The 27524-nt window shown below is 47.7% G+C and overlaps 1 protein-coding gene across 1 annotated transcript in view; it reads left to right on the forward strand.

Annotated features, from left to right (window-relative positions):
* The window catches only part of RAD52 (RAD52 homolog, DNA repair protein), a 343169-nt gene that overhangs the window by 140984 nt on the left and 174661 nt on the right, over window positions 1–27524 (forward strand). Inside the window, exon 4 of the mRNA XM_082255747.1 lies at window positions 224–291. Within this exon, the coding sequence (XP_082111873.1) occupies window positions 224–291 (68 nt within the window). The remainder of the gene's footprint in view (window positions 1–223; window positions 292–27524) is intronic.

The following is a 27524-nucleotide window of genomic DNA, read 5'->3' on the forward strand; positions in this document are numbered from 1 at the left end:
TCCTGTCAGCTTCTGTAAAAGGGTTAAGACTGTTAGCTTCCATTTGCTAATAACATGAAAATACAACAGAATAGATATGCATGTACTGCAAAAGACAATGCCATTTGCACATAGTAGAATGCTTTCAGCTTTATTGAACCATTGAAACATAACCCTGTTGTAGTGCTAAATAATTCAAAGCGAGAGCATAGATCTTTTGCACTAATTTATGTTTTCTTTTCAGATTTTGTGGACCTGAGTAATGGAAAGTTCTATGTTGGAGTGTGTGCATTTGTCAAAGTCCAGCTAAAGGTAGTTCATTTCCATGATCAGACCAAGCTTGTACCTTGTCCTGTTTTGTTTTTATTTTATTTTTTTAGGCACTGTTCATATTAACTCCAGGCACAATATTTTCTCTTTCTCTTACGTCCTCTGACAGACGCAGCCTCTTCCAAGTTTCATCACTATTGGGTAATGGCACCCTATGCAGGAGCAGGCTAGGTAGTGAAACTTCATTAAAAAGCTTTAACTAGACACACCTTAGGGCTGTCCCTCTAGACCTTACCCTCAGACACTTAGAGCTTACTAATCAGTTTTCTCGCTGCCTAGCTCATGAGTAGGACCTAGAATACCTTGCTGGGACTCCGGTCTAAGTTTTTAATTTTTTCTTTGAAAATGTTTTCTTTTATTTTCTCACTCAGCAACGCTAGCTAGTCAGGGGGATCCTCCTTGAGAACTACAAGCGACAGACGTGCTGGGCTTCGCACTGGATAATCTAGATCCTTATGGTACCCCAGCCTGACCAACTAGCGTGCGCAGGTTGTGGTCCGCCCATGCCTCGCCACAACGATGCCCCGATGGATGGGGACGAGCCTTCGGGGAATTTTTTTCTTCGCCGGGACGCATCAACCCTGGATCACCTTCACTAGCTTATTTTATCTGCAGCCATTGAAACTTTGGGGTCCAAAGTTGATCTCATGATGTCACAAGGTAATGTTCAAAAACGGCGATGCTCTCTGTCTTTTGATTCAGAGCCTGACATGGTTGCCACGGACATTGCCCTCCCTGAGGGATCCATGTCTGCACACTCAGATGGGGAGAAGGAGGAGTCATCCTCCTCTGCAGGGTGGGCACGCGCTTTGGTTGAAGCACTTGTTCTCTGCGTTAGGGAGACTTTCAATATTGATGATGAGCCCACCCTGTCAGGTAAGCTGGTTTCCTTCGGGTTCCGCAAAGCCCAGAAGTCTGGTCAGGTTTTCCCCTGCCTCAAGGAGTTTCACAATATCATGAACGAACAGTGGCGTTGCATTAACCACTTAAGCCCCAGCCCTATTTTAAATTATTGCCCACTCTCTGGCGATCGCGGCGATACCTCACATGTGGGGTTTGAACAGCGATTTCATTCGCGGCTCGACTTCCGTATACATTTTTTTTTGTGTGCGAGCTAACGGTGACGGGGGCGGCTAAAATTATTATTTTTTTTTCCTATTTATTTTATTTTTTTAACTTTATTACAGGTTTAAAAAAAAAAAAAAAAAATCTGATCACTTTTATTGCTGTCACAAGCAATGTAAACATACATCCCTTGTGACACCAATAAGTAGTGACAGGTACTCTTTATGGAGGGATCGAGGGTCACTTCCATGTATGCAAAACGACGAAAACGGCGTTTTTGCATACAGCCGTTTTTTAAATTTGCCGCTTTTTGCAGCACAGTAACCCGGAAGTGACGTCATGGATGCCGCCTCCGTGTTACGTCATCGAAGACCCGATCAAAGCCGTTTCTGCCATTAATCGGGACTCCATCCAGCCGGCGGACATGCCATCTGGGTGCTCGGGGCTCCCGGTGGGACGGGAGCCCCGAGCAAAGTCACGGAAGGCGGCGGGAGGGGGGGGGGACGTCCTCTCCCGCTCACCCGGGTAACGATCGAGCAGCTCCCGAGCCGCATCGGTCATTACCGACGGAAAGCCGACCATTTCCTGTTAACCACAGTACCGAGATGGTGCCTCTAGCTAGAGGCATCATGCCGGTATTCCCCCGCAAAGTCTGCCGACGTAAATATACGTCGATATGCGGTAAGTGGTTAAGCATGTGCTGGCGGTGCCTAAGCGTTTTCAGCGCCGTTACCCCTTTGCGGACCCTGTTTCCAATCGCTGAACGGTGTCACCCAAAGTGGACCACACTGTTTCCAGGTTGAATAAATCCACGTGGTTCCAGTGGAGGACTCCCCGGTGTTTTAAGACCCGATGGATAGGTGCGTGGAGTCACTTTCCCGCCACCAAGTACTTGGTGGCGGGTTTACTCCTCGAGCCAGTGTTCGCTTCCGCGCTGGTCTCTCAGATGGTTACGGAATGGATTAAGGTGCTTAGGCGCAACTTGGTGGCTGAGTCGGTTCCTCCGAATCTCATTGAGCTCACGGACCAAATGGCCCAGGCCATGGTGTATCTGTGTGACGCGGCCCTGGACGAGGCTCCCCTGGTCGCAAGATTGTCTGCGGTGGGGGATTCCCTCTGCCGCATGGTGTGGCTAAAGAGCTGGTCGGCAGGCCATGCCTCTAAAAAGGCCATTTCTGATATCCCCTATTTAGGGGAACGTCTTTTTGGGGACTCCTTGGATGAGATTGTCAAGGGTCTCACAGGAGGTAAGAGTACCCTCCTGCCCCAATCCACAAAGTGGTAAATCGCCCCGCACGCGGCGGGGTCCTTCCTTCAAGGCTCATCAGGGGCCCTTTCCTTCCTCAGGGGCGCAGGAAAAAGGAAAATCCTTCAAGGCCTCCGGCGGTCACAAGAAGCCCTAGTCTGGTAAGCCCAAGGCCGGTCAGTCTGGTGCTGTCGCCCAGTCTTCTTCCGAATGAAAGGACGCCCTCACCCGTTTAAGGGGTGGGGGGATGTCTGCGTTACTTTCAGGAACCCTGGTTGTCCCTAATTAAGGACAAATGGGTTCACAAAATGATTCGTTCAGTTTACAAGATCGAATTTCGACCTCGCCCCGCAGACAGGTTCTTTCCATCAAATCTCCATCTGTCTCCCGATCGCCTGACAGCTCTCAAGGGGGCAGTACAAGATCATCTTGCGCATGGCATTATTGTCCCGGTTCCACAGCGGGAGAGATTTTGCTGGTTTTATTCAAATCTGTTCACAGTGCCCAGGAAGGAGGGCAAGGTTCGTCCGATTCTGGACCTCAAGTCACTGAACCGCTTTGTGTGGGTGCAGAAGTTTTGGATGGAATCCATCCGGTCGGTGGTGGCGTCTTTAAGTTAAGGGGATTTTCTGGCCTCCATCGATTTAACCACTTAAGCCCCGGAAGATTTTACCCCCTTCCTGACCAGGGGGTTTTTTGCGATTTTTTACTGCGTGACTTTGACGGACAATTGCGCGGTCGTGCGATGCTGTACCTAAACGAGTTTCACGTCCTTTTTTTCCCACAAACAGAGCTTTCTTTTGGTGGTATTTGATCACCTGTGCGATTTTTTGATCATGCGCTATAAACAAAAAAAGCGTAATTTTTGCAAAAATAACAATATTTTTCACTTTTTTTATATGAAATTCCCCCAAAAAAATGTAAAAATCTAAATTTTTTAACAATTTCGGCCAAATTGTTTTACGCTACATATGTTTGGTAAAAAAAATCGCATAAAGCGTATTTTGATTGGTTTGCGCAAAAGTTATCGAGTTTACTAACAAAGGGAAAGATTTTTGTCATTTTTGGTGTTTTTTTTTTAACGAGTAATGGCGGCGATCTGCTATTTTTTTTGCGGTACTGCGACATTGCGGCGGACAGATCGGACCCTTGACTGACATTTTTGACACTTTTGGGGGTACCAGTGACATTACTGCAGTAATCAGTGCTATATATATGCACTGTTACTGCAAAAATGACACTGGCAGGGAAGGGGTTAACTGTATTGGACAGGGAGGGGTTAAGTGTGTCCTAGGGGCGTGATTCTAACTGTAGGGGGACAGGTCTCCTAGTGTAAAAACAAAGATCAACGGTTCTACATAGTAGAACCGTCTGATCTTCATTTTTACACAGGGGAGAATGACAGGCGGCTTGTTTACATAAGCCGCTCTGTCTTTCTCCCGCTGTACCGGCGATCGTAGTGTGACCGGCGGACATTGGGTCCGCTGGTCACACGCCCGCACTCCTCTGTGAACGAGCCTCAGCGGGCGCGCGCCTCAGCGGGCGCGCGCTCGCCCGCTATTGGCTCTAAAAGGAGTGACAGGCGAGCGACGTAGACCTACGTCACTCTGCCTGGGCGGGGCTGACTGCCGCAGTAAATATACTGTGAGCAGTCGGCAACCGGTTAAAGGTTGCGTATCTGCACATCCCTGTCTACGAAGGTCATCAGCGGTATCTCCGCTTCGCAGTGGCAGAGGAGCACTTTCAATTGGTGGCATTACCCTTTGGTCTAGGTTCAGCTTCCAGGGTCTTCACCAAGGTTTTGGCCCCAATACTGGCTCTGCTGTGCAAGAAGGGGATTGCGGTCCTCGGTTATCTGGATGATCTCTTGTTGAGGGCGAGCTCGTGTGCCTCTCTGTCGGGCGATCTGACGGTCACGGTTCAGACGCTCTAGGAGTTCGGGTGGACCATCAACTTCCAGAAGTCGGCACTGACTCCGTCAGTACGTCTGCAATATCTGGGAATGGTCCTGGACTCCGCTCAAGAGAAGGTTTTTCTTCCGGAGGAACAACTTTGGACTTTGCAGGGCGAGATCAGGTCCCTCAGGTACAACGATCTCTCCTTCCTGCAGACCTGCATGAGGTCCCTGGGGCTGATGGTTTCGTCTTTCGAGGCAATCCTGTTTGCCCAGTTTCACCCAAGGACTCTGCAAGCAGAGATTTTTGTCAAATGGAACAGGGATCCCCAGTCCTTGGACAGGATGGTGTGTTTGAGCCGTCTCACGAGGACGGAGCTTTCCTGGTGGCTTCTGTCACCCACTCTGAACCAGGGCAAGTCCTTTCTGCCTCTGTTGTGGACTGTGATCACCACGGATGCCAGCCCGACGGGCTGGGATGGAGTACTGGACACTCTTTGTGCCCAGGGGATGTGGTTGTCGGAGGAATCCTTGCCGATAAATGTCCTGGAGCTCAGGGCGATAAAGCTTTGTCTGCTCCATTGGGCGACTCAGTTGCGCGGTCACCCGGTTCGGGTTCAATCCGACAATGCCACAGCTGTGGCTTACATAATGACCAAGGGGGCACCAGGAGTGCCCGGGCGGCCAAGGAAATGGCCGAGATTCTGTCTTGGGCCGAGGAGCCTGTTCCAGCTATCTCTGCTGTTAACATTCCTGGAGTGGAGAACTGGCAGGTGGACTATCTTAGTTGTCTGTCCTTGGATCAGGGGGAATGGTCCCTGCATCCGGAGGCGTTTTCGGGTCCTGTGTGCCCGGTGGGGGACTCCGGAACGTGGATCTGTTCACGTCTCGTCTCAACAAAAAAGGAGGAAAGGTTCGTGGCCAGGGCTCGAGATCCTCTGGCAGACGCCTTGGACGTGTTGGTGCCTTGACACCAGTATCAGCTGATTTATGCCTTTCCCCCGATTCAACTATTGTCCAGGTTCCTCCGCAGGTTAGCGCTGGAACAGGTTCAAGTGATTCTGGTGGCCCCAGACTGGCCTCGTCGGTCTTGGTACGCAGACCTCGTCAAGATGATCGTCGAGCCTCCCTGGCGGCAACCTCTGAGAGAGGATCTCTTTTCTCAAGGGCTGATCTTCCACCCTGCCTTACGGTCTCTGGCTTTAACGGCATGGCGGTTGAAGGCCAGGTGTTGAGAGACAGAGGTCTCTCTGATGCTGTTATTCCTATCTTGCTGAGAGCTCGGAAGGCTACCTCCAGGAACATTTTTCATCGTACCTGGAAGGCGTACATTGCCTGGAGTCAAAAGGGTTGCATCCTCGCTCCTTTTCAGGGGCGAGGGTCCTAGCCTTCTTGCAGAAAGGTGTGGAACAGCATTTGGCGCTGGGCATGATTAAAGGTCAGGTGTCGGCCTTGGCCATTTTCTTCCAGCGTCCCTTGGCGACTAATTCCCTGATTCGCACCTTTATTCAAGTGGTGCATCAATTGGCTCCTCCATGGAGGGCTCCTTTGCCTCTGTGGGATTTGAATCTGGTTTTGTCCGTTTTGCAACGACCTCCCTTTGAAAACATCAGAGACATACTTCTGCCTGTGTTGTCCCAGAAAGTTGCTTTTCTGGTGGCTATCACTTCTGCTCACAGAGTGTCTGAATTGGCGGCTCTGTCCTGCTGTTCGCCTTACCTGGTTGTTCATAGGGATAAGGTTGTTCTGCGACCCAACAAGTCTTTTCTCCCTAAGGGTGTGTGCCTTCCACCTCAATGAAATATTGTTTTGCCCTCGCTTTGTGCAAAGCCTAAACATCCAAAGTAATTTATAAAAAGAGGTACACTAGATAAAACATCAAATAAAATAAAAAGTCCAATATGTCCAATAGATTGGAGGAGGAAAAGTGGAGACAAGACCCCAATTCCCAGTTGTGCAGGTGAAAAGGAGCCAACACCCAGTCGTGATATATACACCATCTGCTTACCAGATACTGATAAATAGGGGGCGATGATTAGACTCAAACTGTATAACCAGGAAGTGATAAGCCACAAGGTTTGTTTCATAAAATCATGACTCCAATGCACCTGGACAAAAAAGGAGGACAATAGTACAGATTGCATGGATCAACATTTATTAGATCAAAAGAATCGTACTCACAGAGTTGCGAATAAAATCGAGCATATCAATGGTAGAAAACTGCGGTGTATGAGGCGTGCTGCTGGTTCCCAGGTCGCCTGACGCGTATGGTCAGAGTAATTGACATCATCAGAGGCGGACCTGGCTAGAACAACAGCACGCATATAAATGATTTGACCGGAAGTGATGAAAGCGGAACAACCCGCTTATGCGTTCCATTCGACCCTATCCATAAACCGGATGTTCCGAGATAGTAAACAAACACAGGTAGATCCCGGAAACCAGAAATAGATGCAATCCAGGCGCACCTCTGTCTGCATCCAAACACCGGATATCCTGCGGACCACCATTAACAAATGAACATCCCAGGAACCCGGACATAAAGATCGAGCGGAACACATAGCACACCACCGTCATAGAACCTATATTAAATTGCAAAAAAGTATAAAACCAACCATACCAATGCATATTAAATATAGACATATAAACAACTTAACATAACATAAAAATTGATAATTAAGAGTCAGATGTCATCACTGTCAGCAAGGACGGATTCATAGCTAAAACTGACACAGGGGACACTAAAACCTAACTTCATAAAAAATGTCAACACAATATGTGCAATTTAAAATACACATACCTATACACGAATATTGAAATATATAAATATTTTAAAAGATGTATCACTAAAACCTCAAATCAACTATTGTTATTGTAGCAGTTCACATCCCATTCAATATTCATTCCCCATGGAGCGTAAGTCTTCATGTTAAAAATCCATCGGGTTTCCAAACGGGAAATCTCACGGTGAATATGGCTACCTCTCCAATGGGGAGTGAATTTGTCAATTCCCCAAATTTTTGTACCAACAGGACTTTTATCATGACAATTAGCATAATGTCTCGAAACACTATGGTTGGGGAAACCCTTCCTAATGTTTTTAATATCCTCTTTGTGCGGCCAATGTACTGGCGGACATTGCAGAAGGTAAACCACATTTGTTGGAAGAACAGCCAATGAAGGGTTTAATGGGATGTATTTTAGAAGTGGCTGTAGTTGAAACTTCACAAAATTTTCTACCAATATGGGAATTAACCTTACATACTGAACACCTTCTACATGGGTAGAAGCCTGTTAGAGTATGGAAAAAAGGTAACTGTTCTGGTTTATCCAAAACGTTCGGAGCAATCTGAAGACGCAAAGGTTCTACCCCTCTGAAAACCACCGGGGGAACATCAGGGAGCTGGGGACCCAGCACTTTATCATTTTGGAGAACCTTCCAATGCTTCCTGAAAATACGCTTAACATCCCCAAACTGCTTTGAATACGTGGTGATAAAGGAAAAACCAAAACGATTAGGGTCTGCCTGTACCTTAGGTTTCTTCTGTAGTAGAGTAGACCTATCAATGTTCCCCACTTCATGAAGCACCACATTAAAATTTGCCTCGAAATATCCCTTATCAAGGAACTTGTCCTTCAGTGTTAGAGAGCCTGACTAAGGTAGTTATCCTTGTTGGTGCAGTTGCGGCGGAGGCGCAAGAACTGACTCCTAGGTACCAAGCTCAACCAGGAGGGGTGATGGCAGCTCCCCTGCTCGATGTACCCATTACAGTCAGTAGGTTTGAAGAAAGTGCTCGTCACAACTGCACCATCCTTGATTTCAATTGTTAGATCAAGAAAATTGATTTTTTCGTCACTAGCTTCATGTTGAAGGACAATTCCCAACGAATTAGAATTAAGATCGTTAATGAAACAATCAAGAGACAACCTGTCGCCATCCCACAGGAGGACGACGTCATCTATGTAACGCCGCCAAAGAACCAATTCGGGTCTTGGCCGGCTATAGATGACGTCCTCCTCCCATTTGGCCATAAACACATTGGCCATGCTCGGTGCATATTTGGCACCCATGGCGACTCCTCTCTTTTGCAAGAAAAAGGAGCCGCCGAACCAGAAATAATTGTGTCGCATGGCAAAAGTGAGCAGAGAAAGGATAAACTCCCTTTGTATCGAAACAAGGGAGCTATCTCTGTCTAAAAAAAGTTTGAACAGCATGATGTCCATGCTCATGCGAGATAATTGTATAGAGCGAAGTGACATCCGCTGTAGCCAGCAAATATCCCTCCTTCCACGCTATCTGGTCCAATAAGTTCAAAACCTGCGTGGAATCCCTCAGGTAAGATGGGGTATTGGTGACAAGTGGTTGTAGGTACCCGTCTATATACCTCCCAATTCTACTAGTAACGGAGTCTATTCCGCTTACTATCGGACGCCCCTGTGGATTGAGGGGATCCTTATGTACCTTTGGGAGATAATATAGAACGGGCTCCCTTGGAGCAACTGGAACCAGAAACGATCTCTCCTTCTTATTAAGGATGTGATCCTGATAGCCTTGATCAATCAAGGCAGTCAAATCCTTTTTAAACTTGGTGGTGGGATTATAAGGGAGTGGGCTGTAGGTGTCAGCGTCCGAGAGCAACCTGGTCATCTTCGTATAGTAAGAAGACTTATCCAGGACGACAATCCCCCCCCCCTTATCAGCGGGTCTGACTACAATATTGTTTCTTTTTTTGAGGGATTTTAGGCCCTCATTGAACCGTAGCTCATTTCTGTCCTTCCTAATCTGCAAAGCCTCTACATCCTTAAGGACTAATTCTTTAAAAACCCCAATAGAGGGGGCCACAAAACCAGGAGGGTTGAAAAGTGAGGCATTAGAAAGTCCAGAAAGTCTAATGCCGCTATTGACAAGTCAATTGTCTCTGATGGGATTAGACATAACGTACCATTTTATATTTATTTTACGGATGTACTTGTGCACATCCATAAAAAAAACAAACCTATCCAAAGGTTTGGTAGGGGCATATTTTAAGCCATGTCCAAGGACCAACTTTTCATTATCAGTGAGGGTGGCAGAACTAAGGTTAAAAATCCCTGTATCCCTCAGTGCATTTTTCTTTTTTTGCCTGGTCCTCTTCCCCCCTCTGGTCCCTCTCTTTGTCTTCTGTCCTGTTTTGGTCGGGATTGTGAAAATCCCCTTGCGTTCTTTGTTGTTGAAACCCCCGTCCACCACCATTCCATTGGTTAGTGTACTGTGGGTGATTAGTGATATATCTTTCATCATAATAATCATTTTCCCGATCTAAAGGGGCAAAACGATTATATGATGATCTGTCTTCCCTTCGTGGTGAGCCTTAATTATTATGGCCCTGGTGATAATCACCATGGTCCTGATGGTAACCATTATGTTGATAACCTGAATATTGGGGATTATTGGGAGGTCTAGCACCTTTTCCCCTTTTTGCTTTACCACGTCCTCTACCCCTCCCTGAGACTTGTGTCCATTCACGCTGAATAGATGTACGGGGTGTACGGGGTGATGAAACAGTGGGAAATGCAGACTGGGAAAGAGAAACAGGGACCGATGCAGTTGGTTGACTCAATGCTTCCGTCTGAACCAGGTCCTGTTTTTTCTGCCACTTAAAGACAAGGTTAGACTTATAGTCACCCAAGTCCCTAAGATATTTCTTTTTCTTTTTTGCTTTTTGATCCAATTCTTCCTTTTCAAGGACCTTTTTTAGGGCATTGGATCTATTAACAAATTCTAAACTCTCAGTTGAAGAGGCCATAGAGGTTTTGAGAGCTGAAATCTCCTCGTCCAATCTGATAAGTTTGACTTTTTTTCTACTAATTCAAAATCTAAGCATATTTAGTCCAGCATCATTGAAGTATTTGGCCCAGACAGAAACATCCTTTTCGTCCTCCTGTGGGCTAATTTCCCACCTGAGGCTACGAGGGACCATACCCAATTCGAGATATTTATCAAGAAGGGCAATGTCCCATTTTGTATGAATCTCAGACGTCATGATGTTCTTCACTCTAAGGAAGGTCCCCCCCCAAGTCCGTCACGGAAGGCTCTTCCAAATCATTGAAGACATCACTGGCATCAATGACATATTTACTCCTATAGGAGAAGATGTCCATTGCAACGTCCAGCAGCAGATATAAGTAATCAGACAACAGTAGGTAAAAAAAGGGGGATATTATCTGCGCTCGGACAGCTAAACACAATATACAATCAATAAAAACATGTATAAATACATAAATATGAATATATTAGTGAAGGCAGCCAACTAGATAGTGGATTACAAACTTGGTAGACCTTGGATGGATGGATTTTTAACATGAAGACTTAAGCTCCATGGGGAATGAATATTGAATGGGATGTGAACTGCTACATTAACAATAGTTGATTTGAGGTTTTAGTGATATATCTTTTAATATATTTATATATTTCAATATTCGTGTATAGGTATGTACCGTATTTATCGGCGTATAACACGCGCCGGCGTATAACACGCACTTCAATATTTGGAGAGAAATTTCAGGAAAAAATCTTAAATTTAAAATAAACCGCTTTGAACATTTTTTTTTTTAAATCAAATTACATCTCACCAGTGCCCATGAATGCAGCCTCATCAGCAGTGTCCATATATTCAGCCTCATCAGCAATGTCTGTCCCAATATGCAGCCTCATCAGCAGTGTCTGTCCCTATATGCAGCCTCATCCGCAGTGTCTGTCCCTATATGCAGCCTCATCAGCAGTGTCTGTCCAAATATGCAGCCTCATCAGCAGTGTCTGTCCCTATATGCAGCCTCATCAGCAGTGTCTGTCCCTATATGCAGCCTCATCAGCAGTGTCTGTCCATATATGCAGCCTCAAAAGCAGTGTCTGTCCCAATATGCAGCCTCATCAGCAGTGTCTGTCCCTATATGCAGCCTCATCAGCAGTGTCTGTCCCTATATGCAGCCTCATCAGCAGTGTCTGTCCAAATATGCAGCCTCATCAGCAGTGTCTGTCCCTATATGCAGCCTCATCAGCAGTGTCTGTCCAAATATGCAGCCTCATCAGCAGTGTCTGTCCAAATATGCAGCCTCCTCAGCAGTGTCTGTCCCTATATGCAGCCTCCTCAGCAGTGTCTGTCCCTATATGCAGCCTCATCAGCAGTGTCTGTCCATATATGCAGCCTCAAAAGCAGTGTCTGTCCCAATATGCAGCCTCATCAGCAGTGTCTGTCCCTATATGCAGCCTCATCAGCAGTGTCTGTCCCTATATGCAGCCTCATCAGCAGTGTCTGTCCCTATATGCAGCCTCATCAGCAGTGTCTGTCCCTATATGCAGCCTCATCAGCAGTGTCTGTCCCTATATGCAGCCTCATCAGCAGTGTCTCTCCAAATATGCAGCCTCATCAGCAGTGTCTGTCCAAATATGCAGCCTCATCAGCAGTGTCTGTCCCTATATGCAGCCTCATCAGCAGTGTCTGTCCCTATATGCAGCCTCATCAGCAGTGTCTGTCCCTATATGCAGCCTCATCAGCAGTGTCTGTCCCTATATGCAGCCTCATCAGCAGTGTCTGTCCCTATATGCAGCCTCATCAGCAGTGTCTGTCCCTATATGCAGCCTCATCAGCAGTGTCTGTCCCTATATGCAGCTTTATCAGCAGTGTCTGTCCCTATATGCAGCCTCATCAGCAGTGTCTGTCCCTATATGCAGCCTCATCAGCAGTGTCTGTCCATATATTATGCAGCCTCATCAGCAGTGAACTATCCGAATCTGTTTTTAAAAAAATCCGGGAAGCAGCACCGAGAGCAGAAGGGGCGGGCCGACCGAGGAGAAGGAAGGACGAGCTGTCATAAGAGCAGAAGGGGGCGGGCCGGGCCGAGGAGAAGGGAGAACGAGCGAGCGCAGTCATCGGAAGTCCCGCCTCCTCTGCCGAGACGTTTGACGTCTGTCATAGGCGGGACTTCCGATGACTGCGCTCGCTCGTTCTCCCTTCTCCTCGGCCCGGCCAGCCCCCTTCTCCTCTTATGACAGCTCGTCCTTCCTTCTCCTCGGCCGGCCCGCCCCTTCTGCTCTCGGCGCTGCTTCCTGGTGTTTTTTTTTTTTCATATCGGCGTATAACACGCACTGCTGCTTTTTCCTCCTTTTTTAGGAGGAATAAGTGCGTGTTATACGCAGATAAATACGGTATATTTAAATTGCACATATTGTGTTGACATTTTTATGAAGTTAGGTTTTAGTGTCCCCTGTGTCAGTTTTAGCTATGAATCCGTCCTTGCTGACAGTGATGACATCTGACTCTTAATTATCAATTTTTATGTTATGTTAAGTTCGCTCTTCGCTCTATATACAATTATCTCGCATGAGCATGGACATCATGCTGTTCAAACTTTTTTAGAGAGAGACAGCTCCCTTGTTTCGATACAAAGGGAGTTTATCCTTTCTCTGCTCACTTTTGCCATGCGACACAATTATTTCTGGTTCGGCGGCTCCTTTTTCTTGCAAAAGAGAAAAGTCGCCATGGGTGCCAAATATGCACCGAGCATGGCCAATTTGTTTATGGCCAAATGGGAGGAGGACGTCATCTATAGCTGGCCAAGACCCGAATTGGTTCTTTGGCGGCGTTACATAGATGACGTCCTCCTCCTGTGGGATGGCGACAGGTTGTCTCTTGATTGTTTCATTAACGATCTTAATTCTAATTCGTTGGGAATTGTCCTTCAACATGAAGCTAGTGACGAAAAAATCAATTTCTCTTACGTCCTCCGACAGTCGCCGCCTCCTCTAAGTCATCACTATTGGGTATTGTCCACCTATCCGTAGGAATAGCTAGGCATATAGACTTAGTCAAAAGACAAAAGGCATTAGCATATACACAACCACGGGGGCTGTCCCATCTGGTCAATACCCCCCCTGCATCACCACTCCCAACTCAGTTTTAGTTTTCCTAGCATCAGGAATAGTTCAGGCTACCTTGTGCTGGGGCTTCAGTCTCAGCCTTTCTAAATCTTTTATTTGATTTTCTTTTTAAATGTCAGTTTTTTTCTCTCACTTTACTAGCTGTTTATTTTGTCAGCTTTAGTGTTAGTTTATTCTTCGGATGAAGATGGATCATGCGGTGCTGGGATTCGGACTGACCGCCCTGGTTCCCCAGGGCACAGAGGGTCAGATGGACCCCCAGCCCGCCATTGAGCGTTCAGCTATGGTTCGCCCTGGCATTAAGAACGACCCGTCCCTGTTCACTGCAGGGATGCAGCCGTGAGGTGGCTACCTCACAGGACTCGTCTGCGGGGCTGCAGCGTCATGTCCCTGGCTCACGGCACTCCCTGTCAGAGGAGGACAGAGGTTTATCCGTGCATGGAGGCTCCCCACGCCATCGGGTACAGGTAAGTACTTTTCTGTGTGGGGCCTCTGTCTGGGGTGGCAGTCTGTGTTGCTGTGTGTCCTCATGTCTGTGCCTGTGTGACTCCCTGTGCGATCGTTTTGTGCAGATATGTATGTTTGCTGGGGGTCCCTGTCCCTGTGTCACCTTAGGTGCATGTTTGGGGGTACAGACTTGTGTGTTGTGCGGCGACCGCTGCGGGGGAAAATTTGCGCGGTCCGCCATGTTTCTGCTATGCACACTGTATGGCCCCTCTGGGGCGAGTATACAGATCGCTTTGGCGCTATCCGCCGCCATTTTAGGGGCGATAGAACGATCGGTTCGTCCGCATGTCGGCGGCCATCTTGGTGAAGCATCCCTATGGGGCAGCCATTTTCCCTGGGGTCTGGCTTAGGGCCAGCCCCCTCCAGCAGCATTTCCTTTTCCTCTCAAGCAGCAAGGACACAGGTAGCAACGATCTGCGGGCTCTGCAGTTCATCTCTCTCAGTCTCCTTCTGTATACTGCTTCTGGCTCAGTTTCTTTCTCCTTTTGGGGGTCTTCATAGCTGTGACAGTAGCGGTGGGCTGCGCACTCCGCAGCGCTATTTAAGGGGACAGTACACTACTTATTTGCACTGTAGTTTTTTTATATCTTGAGCCATGGATTCTCAGGAAAGCAAGTTTCCTCCAGCTTTAGTGGGGAGCCCCAGTTCTCCTGTGGCCCCGCTGCGACCTGATCTGGCTGCTGTAGTTGCGACTTTAGTGGCAAATATGGAAATGCTGATGTCTGAACGGGCTGCGAGAAAACGGCCCAGGCTGTCTCTCTTTTCTGATTCAGATGGGGATATGGCTGCTGCTGCTGCGGTTGCTGCTGCTGCGAGCGTGCCCTTTTCAGGGTCCCGCTCATCCTTAGACCCCCCGGCTTCTGAGGGGGAGGCTGAGGTGGAGGGTGTTGATACATCCTCCCCGGGGTCACCTGAAGAACGGGCGACCATGGATGAGCTGATTATTTCGGTTAAGGATATCTTACATTTGGAGGATGAGCCCAATCCTCCGGGCGTTGTGTCCTCATTTGGGACGCACAGAGCCCGCAAGTCTGTGCAGGTTTTTCCCTGCCCAGCTGAATTTCATTACACTGTTAATGAAATGTGGCGCACGTTAAAACGTCCATTCCTGGTACCTAGTCGGTTCAAATTGCTTTATCCTTTTGCGCCAGCTACGGAATCGCGATGGTGTGTGCCTCCACAGGTAGATCACACTGTGGCCGTGCTGAACAAGGCTACCTTGGTTCCTACTGAGGATACCCCGGTTTTCCGGGATCCCACGGATCGGCGGTTGGAGTCTCTAGCCCGCCATTCCTATACGGTGGCGGGTTCGTTGCTCAAACCCGTTTTCGCGTCCGTTATGGTGGTTCAGGCGGTGACTGACTGGATTAAGGTGCTTAGAAGCAACCTAGTGTCTGATGACGTGCCGCCTGCCCGCCTGGAAATGGTGGATCAGATCCACCAAGGGGTCATGTATTTGTGTGATGCTGCCCTGAATGAGGCTCCCTTGGTGGCTCGCCTCTCGAGTGTCGCGGTACTTAACCGGCGACTGATATGGCTGAAGAGCTGGTCGGCCGACCAGTCCTCGCGGAAAACTGTTGCTGATTTTCCCTATGCTGGCTCTCGCCTTTTTGGCGAGGCGTTGGATACCCTGGTGAAAGGCGTCACGGGGGGCAAGAGCACTATGCTACCCCAGAACCCGAAGAACAAGTCTTTCCGAGGCAAGCGGGGTTCTGCGCCTAGATCCACTCAGGGGTCCTTTCATGCCTTTCGGAACCTATCCAAGGGCAAGCCCTTCAAGGCCCAGGGCAACCAGAAGAAACCCTGGGCGGGTAAGCAGAAGACCGGCACTGCCGGCTCGGCGGGACACTCCGCCTCTGCCTGAAGGGGCGCCCTCACCCGTTTCTGAGGTGGGGGGACGTTTGCGTGGTTTCCTCCAGCCTTGGCTGCTCCGGATCTCGGACAGGTGGGTCCAGGAAATTGTTCGATCAGGTTACAAGATCGAATTCCTTTCCAGGCCGGCGGACAGATTCTTTCCCTCCAATCTTCATCTGCTTCCGGGGCGTTTGCAGGACTTGCACCAAGCGGTGCAGGACCTTCTTGCTCAGGGGGTGATTGTCCCGGTGCCTCATCGGGACAGATTTCAGGGGTTTTATTCGAATCCGTTCACTGTGCCCAGAAAGGAGGGCAAAGTGCGCCCTATTCTGGACCTGAAAGCGCTGAACCGCTTCGTGCGGGTTCTGAAGTTCTGTATGGAGTCTCTCCGTTCGGTGGTGGTTTCCTTAAGTCCAGGGGAATTCCTGGTCTCGATAGATCTGAAGGATGCGTACCTGCACATCCCCATTTTCGAGGGTCATCAGCGGTACCTTCGGTTTGCTATCGCAGACGATCACTACCAGTTTGTGGCGTTACCTTTCGGTCTCGCTTCGGCACCAAGGGTGTTTACCAGAGTGCTGGCGCTGGTTCTGGGCTTACTGAGGGCTCAGGGCATTGCGGTCTTGGGTTACCTGGACGATCTGCTTCTGAGATCGCGTGCCAGCCAGGACCTAGTGTGCGATCTGTCCATCACGGTACAGACGCTTCAGGAGTTCGGATGGACTATCAACGTTCAGAAATCGACGTTGTCTCCATCGCTGCGTCTTCCCTATCTGGGAATGATTCTGGACTCCGCTCAGGCGAAGGTGTTCTTGCCGGAGGACATGCTCCGGACTTTGCGGGACGAACTCAGGTCCCTCAGGGACAATCCGTCCTCGTCACTCAGGACCTGTATGCGGGGCCTGGGGTTGATGGTATCGGCCTTCGAGGCGATTCCCTTTGCTCAGTTCCACACGCGGGCTCTCCAGACGGAGATTCTGGCCAGGTGGGACAGACTGCCTCAGTCCTTGGTCGCCAGACCAGATTGACTCTTCTTTGGTGGATTCAGTCCCAGTCGGTGACTGAGGGCAAGTCCTTCCGTCCGTTGGTGTGGACAGTGGTTACCACGGATGCCAGCCTGTCTGGCTGGGATGGAGTCCTGGGCAACCTGTCTTCCCAGGGCACTTGGGCGGAGGAGGAGTTTTCCCTCCCGATAAATGTACTGGAGCTACGAGCGATAAAAATCTGTCTCTTCCAGTGGTCGGAACGTCTCCAGGGCTTGCCTGTTCACGTACAGACGGACAATGCTACCGCGGTGGCTTACATCAACCACCAGGGGGGCACCAGGAGTGCTCGTGCGGCCCGGGAGGTGTCCGACATTCTGTCTTGGGCCGAGACTCATGTCCTGGCGATCTCGGCAGTTCACGTTCCGGGTGTGGAAAATTGGCAGGCCGACTATCTGAGCCGCCAGACCCTGGACCAGGGGGAATGGTCCCTTCACCCGGAGGTCTTTCAGCTGCTGTGTGCGAAATGGGGATCCCCAGATGTGGATCTGTTCGCATCCCGGCTAAACCGAAAGGTGGAAAGCTTTGTGGCAAGAACGCGCGATCCGTTGGCGGACGCCTCTGATGCGTTGGTGGCCCCTTGGCATCAGTATCGTCTGATGTACGCCTTTCCTCCGATTCAGTTACTATCCCGGTTCCTTCGCAGGTTGGCCATGGAACCGCACATGGTGATTCTGGTGGCACCGGACTGCCCACGCCGGTCCTGGTACACCGACGTTGTTCACCTGGCAGTGGCACCTTCGTGGCACCTGCCTCTGCGGGAAGATCTCCTGTCTCAGGGTCCGATCTTCCATCCTGCTTTACAGTCGCTGGCTTTAACGGCCTGGCTGTTGAGACCCAGGTCTTGAAGGACAAGGGTCTATCCTCTGAGGTTATCCCTACCCTGATCAAGGCTAGGAAATCCTCCTCTGGTAAGATCTATTACCGTACCTGGAAAGCCTATTTCACCTGGTGTGAGTCCAGGGGATTTTCCCCTCGTTCTTACTCTGTGTCGAGAATCTTGGCTTTCCTCCAGTCTGGAGTGGATCAGCGCCTGGCGCTGGCCACAATAAAGGGCCAGGTGTCAGCACTGGCGGTCCTTTTCCAACGCCCTGTGTCGTCTCATTCCTTGGTGCGCACCTTCATTCAAGGTGTGTGACATTTGGCTCCTCCCAGGAAGGAGCCTTTACCTCCATGGGACTTGAACTTGGTCCTGTCCGCTTTGCAGTGTGCTCCCTTTGAAAATATCAGGGAGATATCGTTGCCTCTGCTGTCGAAAAAGGTTGCTTTTCTGGTGGCGATCACTTCGGCTCGCAGAGTGTCGGAGTTGGCGGCGTTGTCTTGCCGCTCCCCTTACTTGGTAATTCACAAGGATAAGGTGGTTTTGCGACCACCCCCTTCCTTTCTTCCCAAGGTGATCTCTGAATTTCACCTTAATGAGGACATTGTCCTGCCTTCGCTTTGTACGAAGCCTAAGCATCCAAAGGAGATTGCTTTGCATTCCTTGGATGTTGTCAGGGCGATCAGGGTTTACCTGAAGTCTACGGAATCCTTTCGGAAGACGGATTCTTTTTGTCCTTCCTGAGGGACCTCGGAAGGGCATGGCTGCATCCGCAGCGACTATTGCCAAGTGGATCAGACAGACCATTGAGCAGGCTTACGCCTTGAAGGAACGGGTTCCGCCCTTCCCTGTTAAGGCGCACTCTACCAGGTCTTTGAGTACTTCCTCGGCCTGTTGGCATCGGGCCTCAGTGGCTCCGGTGTGCAAGGCGGTGACTTGGTCGTCGGTGCACACTTTTTCCAAGTTCTATAAAGTAGACGTTCTGGCATCAGCTGATGCTTCTTTTGGCCGCAAAGTTCTCAGTGCAGCTGTGCCATGATGGACCCTTGAATTTTTCTCTGGGTCCCTGGCTGTTGGCATTTGCTTTCCTGGGCTGTTGCTCCTGTTGAGCATTGTTTTTTTCTGTTGCCCAGTTGGTTCTTACGGTGCATGTAAGATTCCTTTCTCTGATGTGGGTACTGCGTTGCCTTTTCTACAGTTGCGTCTCCCACCCCTCATGTCTATACTGCTTTGGGACATCCCAATAGTGATGACTTAGAGGAGGCGGCGACTGTCGGAGGACGTAAGAGAAAACTGAATTTTTGTAAAATCTTACCTGTAAAATTCCTTTCTCTGAGTCCTCCGACAGTCGCCGCCCCCGCCCCTCTTTTGGGGTTCTTAGTACCTACTGCGATGCTACCAAACTGAGTTGGGAGTGGGGATGCAGGGGGGGTATTGACCAAATGGGACAGCCCCCGTGGGTGTGTATATGCTAATGCCTTTTGTCTTTTGACTAAGTCTATATGCCTAGCTATTCCTACGGATAGGTGGACAATACCCAATAGTGATGACTTAGAGGAGGCGGCGACTGTCGGAGGACTCAGAAAAAGGAATTTTACAGGTAAGATTTTACAAAAATTTAGTTTTTCTTGATCTAACGATTGAAATCAAGGATGGTGCAGTTGTGACGAGCACTTTCTTCAAACCTACTGACCGTAATGGGTACATCGAGCAGGGGAGCTGCCATTACCCCTCCTGGTTGAGCTCGGTACCCAGGAGTCAGTTCTTGCGCCTCCGCCGCAACTGCACCAACAAGGATAACTACCTTAGTCAGGCTCTCTAACATTGAAGGACAAGTTCCTTGATAAGGGATATGATGAGGCCAATTTTAATGTGGTGCTTCATGAAGTGGGGAATATTGATAGGTCTACTCTACTACAGAAGCAACCTAAGGTACAGGCAGACCCTAATCATTTTGTTTTTTCCTTTATCACCATGTATTCAAAGCAGTTTGGGGATGTTAAGCGTATTTTCAGGAAGCATTGGAAGGTTCTCCAAAATGATAAAGTGCTGGGTCCCCAGCTCCCTGATGTTCCCCCGGTGGTTTTCAGAGGGGTAGAACCTTTGCGTCTTCAGATTGCTCCGAACGTTTTAGATAAACCAGAACAGTTACCTTTTTTCCATACTCTAACAGGCTTCTACCCATGTAGAAGGTGTTCGGTATGTAAGGTTAATTCCCTTATTGGTAGAAAATTTTGTGAAGTTTCATCTACAGCCACTTCTAAAATACATCCCATTAAACCCTTCATTGGCTGTTCTTCCACCAATGTGGTTTACCTTCTGCATTGGCCGCACAAAGAGGACTTTAACGGTAAGGGTGAGGGAACACATTAAAAACATTAGGAAGGGTTTCCCCAACCATAGTGTTTCGAGACATTATGCTAATTGTCATGATAAAAGTCCTGCTGGTACAAAAATTTGGGGAATTGACAAATTCACTCCCCATTGGAGAGGTAGCCATATTCACCGTGAGATTTCCCGTTTGGAAACCCGATGGATTTTTAACATGAAGACTTACGCTCCATGGGGAATGAATATTGAATGGGATGTGAACTGCTACATTAACAATAGTTGATTTGAGGTTTTAGTGATATATCTTTTAATATATTTATATATTTCAATATTCGTGTATAGGTATGTGTATTTTAACCACTTGCCTACAGTGCACTTTCACCCCCTTCCTGCCCAGACTGATTTTCAGCTTTCAGCGCTCTCACAATTTGAATGACAATTACTCAGTCATGCAACACTGTACCCATAAAAAATTTGTGTCCTTTTTTTCACACAAATAGAGCTTTCTTATGATGGTATTTAATCACTACTGGGTTCTTTATTTTTTGTGCTCTAAATAAAAAAAGACTGAAAATATTGTGAAAAAACGCAATTTTCTTTGTTTCTGTCATAAAATTTAGCAAATGAGTAATTTTTCTTCACAAATTTTGGCCAAAATTTATACTGCTACTTATCTTTGGTAAAAATAACCCAAATAAGTGTATATTATTTGGTCTTTGTGAAAGTTAGAGAGTCCACAAGTTATGGTGCTAATCATTAAAATTGATCACACTTGACCACACCTAATGTACTGAAGGCCTATCTCATTTCTTGAGACACTAAAAAGTCAGGAAAGTACAAATACCCCCCAAATGACCCCTTTTTGGAAAGTAGACATTCCAAGGTATTTAATAAGGGGCATGGTGAGTTTTTTGAAGTTGTATTTTTTTCCCACAACTCTTTGCAAAATGAAGATTTTTTTTTTTTTTTTTACAAATTGACGTATTAACAGGTTATTTCTCTCACACAGCATATGTATACTTGCAACTACACCCCAAAACACATTCTACTACTCCTCCTAAGTATGGCGATACCACATGTGTGAGACTTTTTCACAGCCTGGCCACATACAGAGGCCTAACATCCAAGTAGTACCGTCCGGCATTCTAGGAGCACAAATTACACATATAATTTCCTGACAACCTATCGCACTTTTGAAGGCTCTGGAGCACCAGGACAATGGAAACCCCCATAAAATGACTCCATTTTGGAAAGCAAACAGCCCAACGTATAATTTTTGAGGCATAATGAGTCTTTTGAACTTTGTCATTTTTTTCCACAAGTTTTTGGAAAATGTGGAAAGAAAATGAAAACACATTTTTTTTACACAAAGCTGTCCATTTATGCAATATTTCTAACACCTAGCATGTACATAGCAAAAATTGCACCCCAAAATACATTCTGCTATTCCTCCTGAGTATGGCGATACCACATGTGTAACACTTTTACACAGCCTAGCCACATACAGACGCCTAACATCCAAGTAGCACTTTTCACAAAGTTGTCCATTTATCCACTTTAACCACTTGCCGACCGCCGCACGCCGATCTACGTCGGCGGTCAGCCCCTCACAGGCAAAGTGACGTAGGGCTACGTCACTAGCTTGTGAGGGTCTAGGGAGCGAGCGCGCGCCGCCGGAGGCGCGCTCCCGCGTGGTCACGGACCCCCCCGCGCGTGTGACTGGCGGACCCGATGTCCGCCGGCCACTCTGCGATCGGCGGGGGAGAGGGAGAAAGTCAGGCAGCTTGTGTAAACAAGCTGCCTGTCATTCTCCCCTCTGTATGAGAGCTGATCATATGGATCTACTATGTAGATCCGTTGATCACTCTGCATACAGCTGAAGCCACAGCCAATCACAGTAAAATCACACCCCTAGGGACACACACAGCCCCTCCCTCTCAAATAAAGTTAACCCCTTCACTGCCAGTGTATTTTTACAGTAACAGTGCATATATATAGCACTGATTACTGTAGAAATGTCACTGGTAACCCCAAAAGTGTCAAAAATGTCAGTCAAGGGTCCGATCTGTCCGCCCCAATGTCGCAGTACCGCAAAAAAAATCGCAGATCGCCGCCATTACGCGTTAAAAAAAAAACCAACAAAAATGACAAAAATCTTTCCCTTAGTCAGTAAACGCCATAACTTTTGCGCAAACCAATCAAAATACGCTTTTTGCGATTTCTTTTTTTACCAAACATAGGTAGCATAAAACAAATTGGCCGAAAATTTTAAAAAATTTTGATTTTTACATTTTTTTGGGGGGGAATTTCATATAAAAAAAAGGGAAAAATATTGCTATTTTTGCAAAATTAACGCTCTTTTTTTGTTTATAGCGCGTGATCAAAAAATCGCACAGGTGATCAAATACCGCCAAAAGAAAGCTCTGTTTGTGGGAAAAAAAGGACGCCAAATTCGTTTAGGTACAGCGTCGCACGACCGCGCAATTGTCCGTTAAAGTCACGCAGTGCCGAATCGCAAAATACCCCCTGGTCGTTTAGCAGCCAAATCCTCCGGGGCTTAAGTGGTTAAGACTGGGCCTATTTTTGACACTTGGTGTTTACAAGCTAAAATCATTTTTTTTGCTAGAAAACTACTTAGAACCCCCAAACATTATATATTTTTTTTTAGCAGAGACCCTAGAAAATAAAATGAGATCGTTGCAATATTTCTTATCACACCATATTTGCGCAGCAGTCTTCCAAATGCGATTCTTTTGAAAAAAATTCACTTTTTTGAACTAAAAAATAAGAAAACAGTAAATTTAGCCCAATTCCATAATGTGAAAGATAAAGTTACGAGTAATTAGATACCCAACATGTCATGCTTCAAAATTGCGCATGCTCACAGAATGGCGCCAAACATTGGTACTTAAAAATCCCCATAGGCAACATTTTAAAAATTTCTGCAGGTTACTAGCTTAGAGTTACAGAGGAGGTCTAGGGCTCAAATTATTGCTCTCGCTCTAACGATCGCGTAGATACCTCACATGTATGGTTTGAACACCGTTTACATATGTGGGCGGGACTTGCGTATGCGTTTGCTTCTGCGCGCGAGCTAACGGGGACAGGGCGCTTTAATTTTTTTTTTTCCTATTTATTTTATTTATTATTTTTTTATTTTTACACAGTTAAAAAAAATCATTTTTGATCATTTTTATTCCTATTATGAGGAATGTAAACATCCCTTGTAATAGAAATAGGCATGACAGGTCCTCTTTATTGTGAGATCTGGGGTCAAAAAGTCCTCACACCTCACAACTACACTAAAAAAGAAAAAAAAAAAAAATTGTTGAAAAAGGAAAAAAAAAAAAAAAAGCGGCCCTTTAAACCGGTTGCTAGGCAACGTCTTTTGACGTAGCTCCGGTCCTCCAAGACCATAGAGTCGAGTGAGGGCCATCTTGCCCTCACTCGACTTCCTGTCTCTGAGGATCCGGGAGCGGATAGTTTTCCCCGCTGCCGGCGGGTCCGGTAAGCTGGGAAAACGTCTGGGACGCGGCAGGAGGGGGGGGGGCACCTCTTCCCCTGCACCGTAAGGGTAATTCCGCGGCGAATCCGCCACTGGGACCACCCTTATCTGAAAGCCGACCGCCCGCCGTTTCAAAAAATACCAGGGTTATGGCAGCTATCTGCTGCCATAACCCCAGTATTTAGCTTTTAATGGCCGACGCATATAGTCGTTAGTCGGTCAGTAAGTGATTGCATGCATATGGCAAACAGGTGACGATGACTGATGGGGTGACAGGTGACGATGACTGATGGGGGGACAGGTGACGATGACTGATGGGGTGACAGGTGACGATGACTGATGGGGGTGACAGGTGATGATGACTGATGGGGGTGACAGGTGACGATGATTGATGAGGTGATAGGTGACGATGATTGAGGTTACAAGTGACAATGATTGATGGGGTGACAGATGACAATCGCTGACAGGGTGACCAGTGACGATCACTGATGGGGTGACAAGTGACGATCACTGATGGGGTGACAAGTGACGATGATTGATAGGGTGACAGATGACGATGACTGATGGGGTGACAGGTGACGGTGATTGATGGGTTGACAGGTGACGGGCGATGGTCACTGATGGGTGACAGGTGACGGGCGATGGGGCACGGCGGTACTGATTGCAGTCTCTGGTGACCGGTGAACTTTAGGCTACGTTCACATGTGAGCGTAGCGATCGCTAGCAGAATCACTGCGATTCTGCCCGCGATCTAGAAATCATTGCAAATGACGGGATGCCTGTGCGTTGCCCGTGATTTGCAATAGCACCCCAAACGCTGTGCGATGTTGCTGCGATTTCCGCCTGCCGAATCGAGGTAACATCACCCAAACAACGCATGACGCCTCAAAGAAACTCTTGTACCTTTTTTGGGCATCATGCGTTGTTTGCGCGATGTTACCGCGATTCGGCAGGTGGAAATTGCGGCATCGCACAGCGTTTGGGGTGCTATTGCAAATCACGGGCAACGCACAGGCGTCCCGCAATTTGCAATGATTTCCGGATCAAGCTCAAATGTGAACGTAGCCTTATGGGTGTCAATTTCTGGGCACTGATGAGGTGACTGTTGGGTGACAGGTGCAATTGGGGGGGGGGCTGAGGACTGTGTGGGGACATTTATTTGTGTGATTTTTACTTTTACAGGTGTACAGAGCAGTAACTCACTGTTTCTAGCTCTGCTCTCCTCACACTGGAAACTGTGTGAGGGGAGAAGAGCTAGTAACAGTGAGTTACTGCTCTTTGTTTACATTTTGTGATCGGCTGTGAATAGATTCACAGCCGATCACTTAGTAAACAGTCACTGTCAGTGACTGTTTACTACTGCCGGTGACAGCTGTGTTCCTACGGAACACAGCGCCACCGACATGACCGCGCTGCGCGCTCCCGATCGCGCATGCGCGGTCATCTTCCGGGCTCCTCCATTGTGATCGGCTGTGTCATTGGAACGCAGCCGATCACGTGGGAAACAGCCACGCCCACTGGCTGTTTCCCCCCTGCCGGTGACGGGGGGTGTCCCGGGGACATCCCGACACCTGCAGTGCAGGGCGGCGCACACGCGCCTGCCCTGTTTTCTGGGATCACGTCATATGACGTCTTCCCAGAATAATGGTCGCACCGCTCCGCCGTCAATTGACGGCGGGCGGGCGGCAAGTGGTTAAATTGCACATATTGTGTTGACATTTTTATGAAGTTAGGTTTTAGTGTCCCCTGTGTCAGTTTAAGCTATGAATCCGTCCTTGCTGACAGTGATGACATCTGACTCTTGATTATCAATTTTTATGTTATGTTAAGTTGTTATGTCTATATTTAATATGCATTGGTATGGTTTGTTTTATACTTTTTTGCAATTTAATATAGGTTCTATGACGGTGGTGTGCTATGTGTTCCGCTCGCTCTTTATGTCCGGGTTCCTGGGATGTTCATTTGTTAATGGTGGTCCGCGGGATATCCAGTGTGTGGATGCAGACAGAGGTGCGCCTGGATTGCATCTATTTCCGGTTTCCGGGATCTACCTATGTTTGTTTACTATCTCGGAACATCCGGTTTCTGGATAGGGTCGAATGGAACGCATAAGCGGGTTGTTCCGCCTTCGTCACTTCCGGTCAAGTCATTTATATGCGTGCTGTTGTTCTAGCCATGTCCGCCACTGATGATATCAATTACTCTGACGACACGCGTCAGGCGACCTGGGAACAAGCAGCACGCCATATACACCGCGGTTTTCTACCATTGATATGCTTGATTTTATTCGCAACTCTGTGAGTACGATTCTTTTGATCTAATAAATGTTGATCCATGCATTCTGCACTATTGTCCTCCTTTTTTTGTCCAGGTGCATTGGAGTCATGATTTTATGAAACAAACCTTGTGGCTTATCACTTCCTGGTTATACAGTTTGAGTCTAACCATCGCCCCCTATTTATCAGTATCTGGTAAGCAGATAGTGTATATATCACAACTGGGTGTTGGCTCCTTTTCACCTGCACAACTGGGAATTGGGATCTTGTCTCCACTCTTCCTCCTCCAATCTATTGGACATATTGGACTTTTTATGGACACTTTTATTTGATGTTCTATCTAGTGTTTGGCGCTACTATACCTCTTTTTATATGTCTACCAAGTTTGTAATCCACTATCTAGTTGGCTGCCTTCACTAATATATTCATATTTATGTATTTATACATGTTTTTATTGATTGTATATTGTGTTTAGCTGTCTGAGCGCAGATAATATCCCCCCTTTTCTTATCCAAAGTAATTTGCCTTGCATTCGTTGGATGTGGTTCGGGTGATCAGGGTTTACCTGTCGGCCACGGAATCCTTTAGGAAGTCTGATTCCCTATTTGTCCTTCCTGAGGGACCTCCGCTGCAACCATTACTAAATGGATCAGGCAGACTATTGTTAAGGCCTATTCACTCAAGGGTCAGGTTCCTCCTTTCCCTGTGAGAGCACATTCTACGAGAGCCATGAGTGCCTCTTGGGCTTTTCGCCATCAGGCTTCTGTGGCTCAGGTGTGTAAATCGGCGACCTTGTCGTCTGTGTACACTTTTACCAAATTCTACAAGATTGACATGATGGCATCCTCGGGTGCTTCTTTTGGCCACAAAGTTTTGAGCGCTGCGGTTTGTTGAAGAGACATGTTTTCTCTTCTTGGGGTGAATTTGTTTTTCTGTGGGTAGCTCCTGTTGGTTGAGCTTTTGTTGCCCTGTTGTCCACGTTTTGTTCTGGCCTTGTTGGCACGTTACCGTTCTGTTGGTTGCGTCTTTTCCCACCCCTAACACCTGCACTGCTTTGGGACCTCCCAATAGTGATGAAACTTAGAAGAGGCTGCGTCTGTCAGAGGACGTAAGAGAAAATAGAATTTTTGTAAGAACTTACCGTCCTCTGACAGACGCAGCCCCCGCCCCTCTATTTTGTGGTTGTTTGTCTTCCTGTACTGCTTGCTACGAATCTGATTAATAAGCTCTAAGTTTCTGAGGGTAATGTCGAGAGGGACAGCCCCTAAGGTGTGTCTAGTTAAAGCTTTTTAATGAAGTTTCACTACCTAGCCTGCCCCTGCAGAGGGTGCCATTACCCGATAGTGATGAAACTTGGAAGAGGCTGTGTCTGTCAGAGGCCTCAGAGAAAATAGTTTTATGGTAAGTTCTTACAAAAAGTTCTATTTTCGTTCATTGACGGACACGGCTCCTGATCTTCTTAACCATTGGGTTATACTGCACCCTTCAGGAGTAGGACACTAGGGAGAAAAAAAAGTATGGCTACGCCTATGGGCAGTCCCGGGGGGTCTCTCTCTGCTATAGGTACTCAGTGTTTTTCTGCCTAGTCAGGAGTGAGGATGTAGTTCCTTGCTGGGATCTCTGGTTCTGGCAATTTTTTCTTTTTAGATAGAAAATGTTCTCCTGTTTCTTTCCTGTGAGATCTACAATCAACTGCCGGACTGGACAACAAGCTGGATAATCTAGATCCAGTGGTTAACCCAGTCTGGCCAGGGAGT

The sequence above is a fragment of the Pelophylax lessonae genome (genome assembly GCF_965119305.1).
Source record: "Pelophylax lessonae genome assembly, chromosome: 4".
Taxonomy (NCBI): domain Eukaryota; kingdom Metazoa; phylum Chordata; class Amphibia; order Anura; family Ranidae; genus Pelophylax; species Pelophylax lessonae.